Genomic DNA, 15,677 nt, shown 5'->3' on the forward strand with positions numbered 1-15,677 from the left:
TGAATTAGTATGTTCACTGATCTGCTCTTGTGGAAGCAAATGTGGGAATTTGGGGAATTCTTTTGTTTCATTTCTACAGTCATCTTTAAACAGCTTGCCTGCCTCCTGATGTAGGCAGCTATTCAGGAATTGAGATGCATTTGAACAAGAAGTCTGAGAAATGTGAATAGCAGCTATGCTCTGTGTGTCACACTTTTCCCTTAAGTATTAGAGTACGTGGCTTTTCTCATCTAACACTCCTTTACACTTAAAGCTGTAATCTAGAGTGCTCCATGGAGATGTGATAAATGAGACATAATTTGACTTCAGCTGAAACAGAATAGAAGATGCTGAACTGTTGGAAAAAGTATTGCAAAGATTTCCAGTGTTTTCAGGTCTACTAAATTACTTATGGTCTCACTGGTGATGTTTTACTGGCATCAACAACGGGAAAAAGAAAAACAGTAAAACAAGTAGAAATTAAAATTGCTACACTAAGATACATCTTCAACTATACTTAAATCTGAGAGCTCAGGTGACTATTTTACATAAAATTAAGAATGTGTAATGAAATGATTAAAATACCTTCTGTAAGATTCTGTGGGAAAGCAGAAGGTGAGTGTACTAGGGACATATCATTGGGCAGCTCAGAAAAATGCTTTTACAAGAAAAATTGTAATTACTACATGAGTGTGTGCTTCTGAGGGTGCTGATTGTCTGTTTGGAATTTTCAAACACTCCTTACTCTTCTCAGGTTCTCTGGAGTCATAAAATGGTCAATACCTCCTTTAATTTGTGTGACTGAAGCTGAATTAAAAGTCAAAAGCTTGAAAAAGATCCACCAACTTGTACCCCAGTTCATTATTGTAGGTTAATGAAAGTATATAGGTACCAAAATATGTGGAAAGATAGGGACTTATTTGAATCCTAGTCATGATTTAGATATTTAATCTGAAAACTTTTGACAAAGGGCATTTAGCCCTTAATTATGTGCACAGCCGGTGCCATGAGGAAAAGATGAGCTATTGTCAGCTGTTTGGTATGTCTTGCACTGTGCTACCATTTGGTACAAATGTCTCTTTGGAAGGTAGGAAAGCCATTAATTGTGCAATGGAAACACAGCTGTGCAGTCACTAAAAAGACAGGATGCTGGCAAGGCCTTTAGACAATTATAATGCCTTATTTACATGTATTTATTTTCTTCTTGCAGCTTATTGTGTGAGAATTCTATTGTTACCAACATACTTCTAAAAGTTTTGACCAAAGCCTTTGTGAAGTTCTTACAGCTGATAGGGAACTTTGCAGATAACAACCCTTGAAAGAAAATTGTGAGGAATCAGCATTCATGTAAAAATCATGTAAGTTAAAAAGGAGAAACAACAGACTGCAAGAATGGATCTTTGCCAGCAGCAGTTTGGTGCTGGTAGGAATCACACAACAACTCAGATTCCTTAAGGGCTCCATTGCCCCAGGGCTTCTGGGCAGGAAAAGCATTGCTGTTTAAAAAAATATCAAGTAAAAAGTAGCAAAGCTCCCAAAGCCCTCAGACTGCTTTGGGTGAGGTCAGCTCCCTCTGCAGCAGAACTCTGGATGCTCTGCAGAGATCCCAGTGCTGGATGCTCTGCAGAGATCCCAGTGTAGCCTCCCCAGCCAGGCCAGAAATAGCATCTTAATTGTGTTTCCAAACACAGCCCTCACAGGAAGAGCAATTATGAACCTGGTGACACATACTCATGCAAGTGTAAGGCAACACAGGGTTCTAATTAAAGTACCTATTATGAATACCCTCAACATTAAAACCTATTTTGACCTATGTGCTGAACAATTTTACTGCATTCCAATTTAGCAGTATAGTGTACTATGCACAGAAATACAAACCAGACAGGTTTTTTCCTAGAGATTTGTTCCATAACTGAAGAATTTAGTGATAAATCTTATATTAAAATCATCTAACACAATAACATGAAGTGTCAGTGTTTCCAAACTAGAGAAAATCAATCCCATTGGGACATAAGTATATTTTAAGTAAGAGACTGAGTGTTTCTAACTCTGTTGTCATTAGATATTTTTAGAACTTGCTCATTTATAGCATAAGCCAAATGTCATTGAAATCAAAGGACTTTGGTTCATTATATAAAATTCTACTAAATTAGTTTTCCTGTATGAAAAATTAAGGAAGACTTAAAAGAAGAATCCTACCTCTATTTTTTTATCCTTGTCACAAATTCTCAGATGAGGGAGTTCTGACTGATTAAGTTTGAGGGAATTGTTGTAAATATCATCTTTTACAAAACATGAGATTGCAGAAGTTATTCTTCAAACTAAAGCTAACCATATTTGTTCTAAGCATGGGATGTTAAAGTGCACCCTGCTCGGTTTCAGCAGTACATATTGATGATATGAGAATATGCTCCTAACCCAGGACTAGATTGATTCTGGTTTGCTTTTTCTCTTTATGCATTCCACAGTTGCTGTTATCAGTGGCAATAATTAGGATGGGCTTGATTTCACAGGCTACATAGAGGATTCTCTTCACAAAACTAGATGTGCTTCACACAAGTGGGGCACAAGGCTGGATTTTTTCATAGCTGAAGACTTAAAAACTTGGGATAAATATTAACTACCCCAAGTAGGGAGAAGTGTCTCAGAGGTTGCTCTTCAAAGCTCTGGTGAGACTGATGGAGCACAGCAGCATCTGCAGAGTTCTGTAAAGCTGTGCTGGTTCTGCAGGAGCTCTCACAGCCCCGAGCAGTCTGACTCCACTGCACAGAGCAGCACACATGAGAGCCTCATTTGTGATCCAGGGCACTTCCAGGGCAGCCAGGACACAGGTCTCACTTTGGGAGCTCCTTACACCTTTCTCCACATGCCAATGTGAATTTGGCCTATCTGTTATAATTCCAGTTGGTATATGTTAGCTAACTGCTGGCATCTGATACTGTGCTGGAAGAGTAAATGCAACCCTAACAATCTAAGATCTTTATTAATATTTAAAGAAAATGTTTAATGTTTAAACAGATTGTAAAAACTTTAATGAAACCATTTGGAAACTAGTTTGCATATGGTATTATGTTCCTTAGCCTACCAGCATCAAAAATGACATCATTTTTCAACAAGATGAGCTTTTCTGTAGAAATACTGCTTCATTACAGTTCTGGGTTACTTCAGGGTATGAATTACATTTCAGTGTGTTATTTTCCAGTTTCTGTGCTTAAGCAAAATTAAGGAAAATATTTATTTCTTTGTCTATCAAGAGAATTTCTCTTCCTCATAGGTTCAAAGTACTTTTCTTTATTCTCTGTGTGTGTGTATGTGTTTAAGACACTAGAATATGATATTCTTCATAAAATGCTGATGACAAAGGGGCACATGTCTTATGGGAGCTAATGAGGCCAGAGCACATCTGCACATTCTCACTTAAGGAATCTCTAATGCAGGTGTACAAAAAGAGGGAAAATGGAAACTACAGAATGAAGTATAGAAGTGAATATTCTAACAAGATTTGTGTATATGGACACCCAGGGTTTTCAGTATTATGGGTAGGAAAGCAGCTAATTTATTATATAAACCATAAATGATGCAGGTAATTACTGATGCACCAGAGTTATGAAGTCTGCTGTTATTGGTTACTCATAGCAATGATTTCTAGCTGTTTACCATCCATCATGTAACTCACAGCTGAAAGAGAGGAAACAATTACAGCATTTTCACATAAATTTAAGGGGAGTCACATGTAAAGAGACTGCAGATTAACATTCTTTTAGCATGGTGAAGTAATCAGGAACATCAGTCAGATAATGAGGGATTTTGTTAAGAAATTCAGATTGAAAGACATGGTAGTATAATTTCTTCTGCAGAAATCAAGATTTTCTTGTGTTATTATGATTCTTCTTGTTAAACCCATACAGTAAGCAGCTTTAGATTTCTTTATAGCATTACACTGTTCTACAGGGTTCCATAAGATCTTATGGTGCATCTGGTCAAACAATGCACCTGGCATGTCTCCAGCATTCATCTTTTTCTGCTAAACACAGAAAATAGCTGTGCAGAGGACTGGAATTCATTGTACACTTCCTGTCAATTGCAATCCATTTTAAAGGTAACAATTATTACAAGCACTCTGCATGTGGTGCATATTCAATTAGAGAGAAGAAGGCAATTGCCGAACCGGGGCAGGCTGTTTGTGCCAGAGCCAGGGGCTCTGCAGAGATGCTCTGGCTCTGCAGTCAGGAGCACAGGGCTCAGCCAGCACAGCTGACACTGCTGGAGCTCAGCAGGGAGAGCACAGGGCAAGAATGAGGGGCTGCTGCTCCATGGGTACAAAGACTTAAGCTGTAATGATAGCCAATGTCTAGAGACCTCAGCTTTGGACTTTTAGAAGGGTAGAAGACTCTGGCTTGTGTTGTTTCCAATGTAGGTTAGCTACACAAAAATTAGAAATAGATTTTACCTACAGTTTCAGGTATCTGATCCTAATAGCCATAAGATAAATGCTGCATAAACCATTATTTTTTAAACTGTGCTTACAACCCTTTTATGTATGTGTCATCTCCTTCTCTCCAAAAGAAAAAACTACAAAGGCATTTCTGTGTTCTCCCTGATTGTTTTCAACAGCTGCACAATGAAGATTTTTGCTATAGGCCTTGTCTCAAAAAAAAAAAAGAAAAAAAAAAATCTGGATGAAATACCAGAAAACAAGATCAAGGTTTTTCCTTAATATTACTAATTTCTGAAATATTTAAGCAAAACTGTGTAAAACATGGGCAAAACTATACTAATGCTATTCCAGTACAACAAAATCTTTCCAAATGCTATTTTATTTTCAGACTCTTGTTATCAAAAGGAGTATCTCCTCCAGACCTTTCTGTTGAGCCCTGTTAGTTGGTCACCTGTGCTGTTTCCTGGGCAGCACTGCCTGAAGCCTCAGTCTTTATCACTTTTGAGTCTGAACTTGCAGGAGTTCAAGGAGGCTGGAAATCAGAGAACTTTCTTTTGTTCAGATGAGACAGTGGCCATCAGAGCTAACTTTTATGCTCAGTCTCCACTTAAATGGAAAAATGTGCTTAATGCATGCAACTAATTTAATGCTCACCAAGAATTTGGACTTTACTGGATTCCTTAGGCAAAGACCTCTTGTGTATTATTGAAGAGTGCCAGACCTGAATGCCATGCATTAGCCAAAAAGAATTTCCAGTTTGCTCTCAGAGAACTGTCAGACAGCCAGCTCTATACTTTGGAAGATAATAAACCCCCATTCTAGTGTGAAATTTTCCTGTGGGCACTGTGATTGAGGCATGCTGGGAAAACAGATTCCCCCTGCACAGCACAGACACAAAGGCAGATTAGAATCTGGTACTGGTGGTAACCTTTCTGAGAGATAACTTTTCTTTCAGTCTTTCTCTTTGCCAATCATTTGTGTTGGAAATACTGACCTCTTGCAGTGCCTTAAAGGTCATTTGTCTCTAAGAAGAGGGAACAAATCACAACAGCTGTCAATTAGGCTGCTCATTTCAAAAGGATGAGAATTATCCTTGTGTATCCTTATGTTCTGTGGTAGTTCTGCCTTGCTAATAATCTAGGGCATTTAGGGTTTTCCTCTGCCTAGAAATACTCTTTTTTTTTTTTTATAAATTGAGTTTGAATTATAAGAGCCATTATAACCTGACATTTGTGCATGTACTTTTCTTCCTAGAAGTATAAACTCATTATCTATAAACAGTCCAATGTTTGATAACAGAAAATAGTAGGCATTAACCAGAGATAAATTAATGTAGGCTGTGTAATATAGCAGCAAGCCCAGCTCTCTTGGTTTGATCTCTTAAATGTTCACACAAATAGCAGAGCCAAAGCCCCAGGGCACACACATGTCCAGTGTGACTGTGGAGGGTTTAAGATAAAGGCACCAAACCATTTCATTTTGTGCTGCAGCTCCCTGTGAAATGAAAGGGCTGCTTCTGCCAGGTATGGGTGCTGGATATCGGGAGTGGGACCCTCACAAAGCAGATGCAGTTTGGGGGTTGGTAGTGCAGTCACCTCTCCCCAGCTGCTCTCCTCCTCTCACAGAAAGGTAACAGCAGTAGCTGCAGCTCCTGGCATGTGCTTTTAACAGCAAACACAGGAGACATCATTCTGCTGCTAAAGCAGAATTTGCAGTGCATTATTTATTTTCTTCTCAAAAGACAGCTGATGGGAGAATACTATAAGACAGAATTATCTATCTGGAGAAAGGAGATTTGTTGTTGCACTGCTGGCTGTAGGTCTGCTTGTGACTGGTTTACAAGATCCATAGGCCAGCAGGAAAGCAGGAGAATTTGAGATCCCAGTGATGGTGCTTCATTGGGATACAGTGACTTCAGTTACCTCTCTGCCTTTAGTCCTGCAGTGCTCTTTTTAGTAAACATTGTTTGTTGGCATTCAGGTTACACTCCTTTGATTAATTGATTTTTCCCCCTTTCAGTTGATTTGGATACCTCTATTGCCATACTTTACTTTTGCTCTACTGTTTTGCTTTGCTTCTGAAGTGAGTCCATAATAATGGATGAAACAACTCCCCAGGGAAGTGGTGGAAATGCCATCCTTGGAAGTGTTCAAAAAATGAGTAGATGTGGCATGGTAGTATTTGGTTGATGATTGGACTTGATGGTCTTGGAGATCTTTTCCTACCTCAATGATTCTGTTATTCTAAGTCTAAAGTCTGTATTGAGACTATACTATAACATATTAGGGTCAAGAAACTATAAAGATTTGATTTGCAGTTTTTGAGAAACTACAAAAAATCTTATGACTGTTGTTTCCACATGTCTTGATTAATGTGATTAATTAGAATGAAACTAATATGCTTAAAACCACAATCCTTTTACACTAAAGTGTCTTTGGAATGCAGCTTAATTTCTGATCCAGAAATCAGCTGATTGATCCCTAGCCAGTGTCCTTGTTGGAAGACATATACTAGGAACCTTTTGAAAGCTTCATGTATTTTTCAGGGATTTCCAGGAAATATTAGCTGCTCCCCTGCAAAGTGATGACTTTTATTAATCAGAGATAATCATGTCTGCTTTATAGTGCAGAGATTAAAATTTGAAGCAATCAGTACTATGCCCATCAGTGAGCAGAGCCCAAGAGCAGTCTGAACTTTGAGCCCTGCAGTGCAAACTGATCTGCTCAAGCCTCTGAGTGAGACTGCATCTTGGTGAAGTTACTCCCAAGTTAAGCAGCAGTGATGTTTATCTCCTTCTCCTGCCTGTGTTAAACCTTGGAGGTGAAGGGCCACTGAAATCTTAACTTGGAATCTTGTGCGCACAGCACGCCCAGTGCAGCTGAACAATCAGGGCAGGAGCTCCTCTCTCTGAGGCAGCTTGTTCCCTTAATGGGCTTGCTATCAGGAACAGCAGCACAGGTGAGTAACTGTTTAACTCCTCATGTGATTAGAAAGGCTTCCGCACCTCATTGGAGAAAGTAACCTTCGCCAGAGGTTAGACACACCTGTTTCAGAGGTGACCATGAGAACAAGGCTTAGCTTGGGGAATGAATGGAGACAGGCAGGGCAGTGTGACATATTCCCTTGTTGGCTGGACATGTTTTCCTCTGTCTTCTTGTAATTCCCTGGCTCTTCTTCCTTAGGTGATACATTTCAGAATTCCCTTTCCAGAATTTGTAACTTGCTGACACTATTTTGTCTACAAAGAGAATTCTTCATACCCTTGCACGCTTAACCAAAGAGAGGTATTGCCCTGCCCCGCTCTCATTGTTGGAGTTGTTCCCCAGAGTTAAAGGAGCATGACCAGAAAAGATACAGCTCAGAAGTATATTTATGGCCATTAGTCAGTACTCCACCACTAGGAAAATGTGCTGGTCTTAGTTTGGCATTTGAGTGAAAGTGATAGAGGGTGGAGAGAAAAACAGAGCCAAGAATCTTATCTTCCTGTAGAAAACACAATCTTATCCATGAATCCTTTTCTAGAGGTGACCTGTAGGGATTTACACTCTGCCCACTTTAAACAAACCAGGGATTTCTGTTTATCTCACAACACCCTGCCCAGCCTCTGACTTTCTTGTAGCAGAGCAAATCAGCCCAGCCCAGCTGTACATCCGAAGCCTAAAGTAAAATTGGAGCTGTGATGTCCCAAGATTTAGAAGCAGCTCTCTGGCTGCAGCATAACGTGAGGGGAGATAGCAGCTGTAAATAATTCTGGAGAAAGCTGCTCAGAATCAAATAGCTTTCAATCACATCCCAGCAGTTTCATCTTCTCCTTCACTAAAGATACATTGGATAAATTAAACTTTAAGTGCCTGAAATTCAGGAGCACTCGTGTTAGAGCTAACCTTGCTGCCATGGAGGGCAGGGTCAATCTCACTGTTAAAATCATGATGGCTGTTGTCAGGTCAATGATGATGACTTAAAATGACTTCCATAAAACATCACCCCTCTTAAAAAATGACAGTAAAACCACACAGAATGTTTATAAATATATAATGAAAATTGGGATAATTGAATTGAATGAAAACTAGCTAAAGCCTGCATTTTCACTATTTTTTTAAAATCTACTTTTCTTATGAGAGTGTTAAAATAATTAATTTTTTTGTGAAAAGATTAGTGTTGCTTTATAGTTTCAGATTCTGTAAGTTTCAGATGCTTGAAATCTAATATTTCTGTTTCATGAAATCTTACAGTGATTCACAGAATAATAAAGGATACATGGGGACTAATAATTACATGGCATCTTTTAACAGACCTTTTTAATAGACATTCTTAAATTTAAGAAATGTAGATAAGTTCTCATTTTACATCAGTGACTGAAGAGAAACATTTTACTTCTTAGAGCAAAGGATGATGTATTATGGGACATGCAGAACTTGGCATCAGGGTCAAAAATACCTCTATAACTCTATACCAGATTTTACCATCAAGCTATAAAATTTTAAAAGCAAGTAAAAAATGTAAAGAAAATTATGCAAAGCAGTAAAGAAAAAGTGTTTGTTTAAAAACAGCTAACACAATTTTGCAATCTGATTTACAGTTTTAAATCTAATTTCCATAGTTTTTGTAAGCTTCAGCTTCAGCCTTAACTCACTGTTTTGTCAGTGTGTATTGCAGTTCAGCACTCCTTTCTGAAAGATCTGTCATATTGTAACAAAAGAGAGAGACCGCTTTGGAATAATTCTATAAAAGAACTGAAAAGCCCTTGATTTTGGCCAGTAATGAGTAATAAAAAAGATTGGGAGCAAAGCCAACTGTCTGAGCAACAATATTCATTGAAGATGCACTGAAGTTATATATGATTAGAAGAATGCCAAGTGTGTGGCTTATTAAATTTGCTTGAAGAGAATTCTTGGGAAGAGAGAAGGAAAAAGGCAATGCAGGTCTACTGAATCAGCTGCATATGAAAGAGTAATATTTGGATTAGAAAATAAATTAGAAGAATTCAAAGGAATTCAACAACAATGTTTGAACCATATCATAAAGGAGGCTGAGGATTAAGGGCTTATGGGCAAGAGAAAAACAGAATAGGAGAGTATGCATAAAACTCATAGCTCCATAGAGAAACACATAATCCCTTTTCTGTGTCTTCAAGGGTAAATTTGGTTTATTTTCACTATTTTGTTTTGCACTTGTTGAATAGAAGGGAATAACAGAGTAAACCTGAACAAAACTAGGATGCATTTAAACAAGATATTAGTTGATTCTGCTGCTGAAAAGCTTCATTGATAATTAAAAATACCACCAACCTTGGCTTTTTCTGTCTCTCTCTGAGGCTATGCATCATTAAAACATGCAGATGAATCCCTGAAAAAACTTCTATTCAAATTATAAGTTATATGCAAGGGGAGTAATGGCATATGTAATGCAGTCTTTCTGCAGAACAGAAACAATTCTGTAGTAGATTTCAATGTCATTCCCTTTCAATGCAGTTATCAGAGAAAGGTTAGTTCTCTGCTGGAATACTTTCTGAAAGCATCAGACTCTCCTGCTATGAAGAAATACAATTGAAAAGACTTATACTGTTCAATAGCTAACACTTTATTATGGGAGTAGTGACCAGAAACTTTTTTGTGATCTAAAATCTGTGAGACTCTAACAGTTGAGCTGATACTGTGGTCAGTACTTTTTTCTATCAAGCTGTTTTTGATAGAAAATTGGATTTTTGATTAAATTGAGATGTGCAAGAAGCGATGAATTTTTCTATGTAAAATTTCAAATGCTTAAAAGAAAGGAATTGCTGAAAAAGGTATGAGATTGCATCATGAAAATTATAGTATTGGGCCATAAGTTTCCATTTTATTCTAGGAGATAGATTTCCTACAACCTGGGGGTTTTGGGACATATGAGTCAGTGTTAAAAGGGAAGAAAACTGCATTTAAATTACTTCTACCAGGCTCTAGGTAGTGGCAGGGTTGTCTAAAATTACTCATGCTGAAAAGTATTTTGAACACTGCAATGCCATAGACCTGAGAACAGCTTCATGTTTTAAAAAGAATTACAATTGTACTAGTCACTTCTTCAAAAAAAACCCAGATGATTGAATTTCACATTTCTAAACTCTAAACAACACAATGGAAAGAAAAAAATCTTTATCTTTCTAATTATGACAATTTTTAATGAAACAGAAATCAAACAATGTCATTGCTTAAATTTGTGGGCCAGACTGCAGTTCATATAATCCCTTTGCAAAAATCTACAGGGATCCAATCTTTCAGACCACTTCTGTTTTACTTACTGGAGCTCTTTGATTTCCTTAATTTTGAAGCATTTTTGCATGGAAGTTGGTGCAAGCTGTTATCTCCGCACCTGTCTGGCATTTCAGGTCTCTTGGGAAGAACAGATTCTTATATCCTTATTTTTTTGCTTATGCTGATAATTGTTACTGTTTTCCTGGCAATATCTCCAGTCCTTCCCCTGATGGAGGTGTAAATCTCTTGCTTTGCATTGATGAGATCCCATCCAGCTGTATTGCGGTGACTGTTACTCCTTACACCAGTGTAAAACATGATGTCATTTATTTCCATGTCCTACCTGTTTAGTTCTCATTTTGGAATCTGCTGACAGGTTGTTGTAGGTGTAATGGGCCTGTGTGACTCCACAGAAAAGGACAGCAACAATACCTGGAATTAAAAAAAAAAAAAAAAAAAAGGGTTAGTTGCTTCTGTTTTCTTACTTAGACTTGCAAAAGGCTGCATAAAAAACCAAATTAGTCTGTTAATAGCTTTTTATAACCAAAGAAATTTGAGATATATGTTCTAAGGCCAATCATGCTTTCATAGCATTTCCACTGTTGTGTATTTGGAAATTCAAAGGCCGTAGAAATTTTTCTTCAATTAATACATGGTATGATCCAATCATAATCTGACAGTAATTGTAAGTGTAGGACTAACATAATTGTAACATGTAGGAATTTGGACTATTTGAAAGAATTTGGCAGGGACTGAATAGGAAAGGAAAAAAAAGGTTACATTTAAATGGTTTGGGATCACTTGGTAGGGAATGACTGCAAAAGGGTAAAATCATTCCAGTCTGTGCCTGATTGTATCTTATCACAAGCAGTGTGTAACAATGTCCAGGTGAACAACAACACTGTGCTTTAAAGGGATGCTCTGGCAGGTGCAAGCTGTGCTGCCCAGAACAAGCAGGTCAGTGCCTGGGGACACAGTTGTAGTCCCAGCTTGTGGAAGGTCTGCAGGGGAAGCAGGATTGTCAGGAATAATAGTAACAAATTTGTTTTATAGGGATATTTTTCAATACTGCCTTGGCCCTGGTTGTAACTCACTGGTATCACAGAGTAACATCACTGTGTGCAGTAGTGTAATCAAAGCAGCTGGTAAGATTGGGCAGAGATAGTGCAGGAGGAACACACATAGGGAGAAAACAGAAATCCAAAACCGGTGTCCACCAGTAGCCACATGCAAATGGCCATGGAGGGAGAACGCTCTGTCTTTTTCCTAAACTTGGGGCATATCTGCACAGATAATTATTTACACAACAGCTCAGGGCTTCCTTGTGTCCACTCTGATCATTGTTCCCTGCAGACATTTTGTTAGCTTCTGAGTTCTCTTTATAGTTTAAATTTACCTGCACTGTTTCTACAGAACACTGACTCTTTAGGCAAGAGAAATTCCACTGAACTTTTAGTGTGTCTTTGTTTCTTATATTTATTTTAAGTCTGTTTTGAATTTTTTTTCCTAGCTAAACTAAGCCTTTTCTTCATGGTAAATATTGTGGGGTGTGGTGAGATTGTCATTGCTGAAATACATTCCAGAAGTTTATATTTTTGTGAGGTCTAATTGCTCTCATGAATGTGTCTAATTCTTTTTTCTCAGTAACTGGATTTGATTGTGCAGAACTGATCTGAAGAGTTTAAAAATTCTCAAGGCATTAATAATATGCACTGGGATGCTCAAACAATGACATTTCAGTTAAAAATACAGGCAAACAGTAATGTTGCTAAGTATCACTAGCTCCAGGCTCAGTAACTGAAATGGAGATAAGAGTTTCTGATGCAGTTTCTTCTCTATTAATCATCAGGATGTCAAGTCTTGCATTTTAAAAATTGACTATTTAATTCAGCAGTGATTATAAACTGGTTTTGACTGCTAAGAAACTGTTAATTATGGGTAGTGAGGAAAACCAAGAGAGTGTCATGAAGAATAAAATGGCTTAAATCTGATTTTGCAATAAGAATAAATGAACTGAACCATGCAATTATGCAAGTGTAGAAACCAGATACCCTGTTTCCAGGGAAGACTGGAGGAATGCAGTGGAATATTCCAATTGCTACAATTGAAAGCTTAATATGTACCAGCCATGACTCTCACAATGAATAGTTCATTAAAAGGCTTGGAGAAAATTGTTTGTAATGAATATCCATAAAAATGATTACTTAAGAGTAATGATCAATTACATGCTAACTGAAAAGGAAAGAGAAGTACCTGAAGAGGCAAACACAGAACACTTTAGTTACAAGGAAAAGGCAATCTGGATTTCTTTGTAGCACTATAAAAGCTGGAATTGAAGTTAGCTGGGTAGCACAATACTGGCTGAGCAGAATGCGGCACAGAATGAGGTTGTTTTTGTGGGCTTGCTTTCACAGAGAAGCAGCTAAGAGCAGATATGGCAACACTGGGGTTGAAAACAGAAAATATCCATTAGATGCAGGAGGCAGATAAAGCAAGGTGGACCTTTTACTTGTCCTCAGTTTCAGGCTGCTGGAGGCAGCTCAGTCATTCTTTACTTAGTGGAAAAATCAGCAATTACTGAGACAGTACTACAATTGCAGAACAAAATGCTAACTCAAAGTAAGCGGGGAATGTTTTGAGTTGAAACAGGTGGTAAGTTAAGTGCAATACAGCTCTTTGTGTTTATTAACAGATTACTGACATTTTTCTCTTAATATAAAAGATGAGACACATCACAGAAAAAATGCTTTTATCACTAGTAAACTTTCAGCTTCAGACCAACCTCCTTTTTTTAGAAATAAAAGCCTTGCCATTTTATTTGATTTTTTTTGTAACAGAGAAATTGAGGTAGCTTGTTAGCTGTTAATACAGCTAGAGAACTTATTCTTACATTAGTTTTTACAAATATATGTAGTTGAAATGGTTATTGAGTCAAAAGGTAGTAATATAAAAAAATATAGCAACTATATAGGAACTTGTACATTTAATAGTATTTTCCTGATAGTGGGAACCTTAAAATTATAGTGTGGGAATTAATTTACAAGTGCTCATCTGAAAATAGCTCCCATATTAGCTCTCACTAATAGACAAAATCTTCTTTCACATCATTTCACAAACATGCAAAAAGGAATGTTGGAGAAGAGCAGCGTGTGCAATGTTCTTTTAATGCAAACCTGTAAGTGAGTGGCCACAATCAAAACCTGAGAATTTGCTAATTTGAGAGATTAAACCAGACATTTTTGTCCAGCTGTCAGGTCTTTTGGTGGTAAAAAAAGGGAATTTAGAAAAAGAAAACCCCCAAACTGCTACCTTCTGGGGGAGTAAAGGAATAGGTAAAAAGTGTAGCTTCATTTCAAAAGACCTGTAAGGAAACCAGTTTTCATCCCAACTTAAAATTTTTCCAGAACTTCTGGGATGCCTCTCTAAAGATGAACAACATCCTGAAATCTCTCAGTAAAGCAGCAGGAACTGGTCTTTCATCAGAAGTAGGGAAATGCTTGGAAAAAGGAACAATGAGGATTGGGTAAAAGAGAAATTATTTAAATCAGATAACATTTACTTTGGAGTCATATTTATGTCAGAATCTCCACAGCATGTCCTGGGCTGCAGCTGAATGTGTGAGTGGCAGGAAATGAGACTCTGTGTGCCTCCAGTTGCTGCAGTAATGGGGCCACACACCCAGGGGCAACACCCTCCCTGTCCAGGCTGTTTGAGGGTATGGAGTGTAACTAATCATTTTCCAGATACTAAAGAAAAGATTTAAGGTTTCTTACACCAGACCTGCACCAATGCAAATCAAAGCTCGTGCTTTGTTCATGAGGCTTTTATCTCTGGAGTTATCTGAGGCTGATTTTATTTTGAAGTGACAGAAAGCAACAAGAGATGGAGCTGAGGGGATTTTTTAGGCCCTTATCTGAGCACTGGTCATTGGTATTGTACCTGGCTGCTTCAAGTGAGACCTGGGCTTCAGTGTTGTACTTTTGTAACCCCAAATGAATTTCTGAATTCAATTTCCACTGGAACTCCTATGGTGACATATAACAGCATTTATTCTGGCCATGCTAGGAGTGCTTACCCTGTTTATGCTGAACCTCTGCACTAGCAATAAGACTCCACTATCCACATTTTATGCAACAGATCTTTGGTCTCAGCTTATTGCTTTGCTATTATATGTAATTTTCTCCAAAACATACATGTTTCTTTTTTTTTCTTACTGCCTTAGAAGACTGTGCCTACAGCAGCCTCTAAATTAGCCAGACCCAAGCCCTGACTCCAGTAAGGGATTGGCAGCAGACCAGCTCAGTTGTCATCTGTCTCTGCACAGCTGGGCAAATGCCATTTTCTTATCTCTTGTTTTCCTAATTAGGCTTAGATTCCATCCTGTGCTCCTGGGAGTGGCAGACCTTGAGCTTACAAGAGTTGTGGTCTCTTTGCTTTTGACCTGGGAGCCAAATTATCCCCTCTCCCTCGTCCCTGGCAGGAGTGTGCCTACTCTGCATGTCACAGCATGGCACCTTACTAATGAATAAAGAAAAGAAAGCCACACAGTGTAGAACTGAAAGCCCAGAATATCTTCCTTGTACAGAATAATGTCAGCTCAGTGAACTGAAGCCCAAACTGCCTTGGGCTCACAGTGCTCAGAACCGCAGAGAGAAATGTTTTGGTAGATCTCTTCTGAGAGTGTGCACAAGACCTGCTCACAGCATTTTTAAAAAGCAATGAGGTAGATGACAGATTTTAGACAAATCACAGCAAACAGATAGGAGAAGTGAACAGCATGAGGATAAATGCACTTTGTCAGCAGAATTAAAGAAAATGAAGTTGGTGACATTCATGCTTGCTATGTCCTAAATAGAAAAGTAGCACAAAATTGCCCCAGGGAGAGACCAATCTTTGGACTCGTCCTGGGCACCTCATTCATAATATGCTGCTTATTTATTTTTGGAGGAAAGGAGGAAGAGCTTTCCTGATAGATAGACTCTGCTCTCCTGTGAGCCCCTGAATAGGAAGGCAGGTGTCACAAAGGCAGA

The 15,677-nt window shown here is 38.2% G+C and overlaps 1 protein-coding gene across 1 annotated transcript in view; it reads right to left on the reverse strand.

Annotated features, from left to right (window-relative positions):
- SLC9A9 (solute carrier family 9 member A9) overlaps nucleotides 1-15,677 on the reverse strand; it is a 174,725-nt gene that overhangs the window by 84,422 nt on the left and 74,626 nt on the right. Inside the window, exon 9 of the mRNA XM_064721191.1 lies at nucleotides 10,991-11,079. Coding sequence (XP_064577261.1) covers nucleotides 10,991-11,079 — 89 coding nt within the window. The remainder of the gene's footprint in view (nucleotides 1-10,990; nucleotides 11,080-15,677) is intronic.

This window comes from Zonotrichia leucophrys, chromosome 9, assembly GCF_028769735.1.
Source record: "Zonotrichia leucophrys gambelii isolate GWCS_2022_RI chromosome 9, RI_Zleu_2.0, whole genome shotgun sequence".
Taxonomy (NCBI): Eukaryota; Metazoa; Chordata; class Aves; order Passeriformes; family Passerellidae; genus Zonotrichia; species Zonotrichia leucophrys.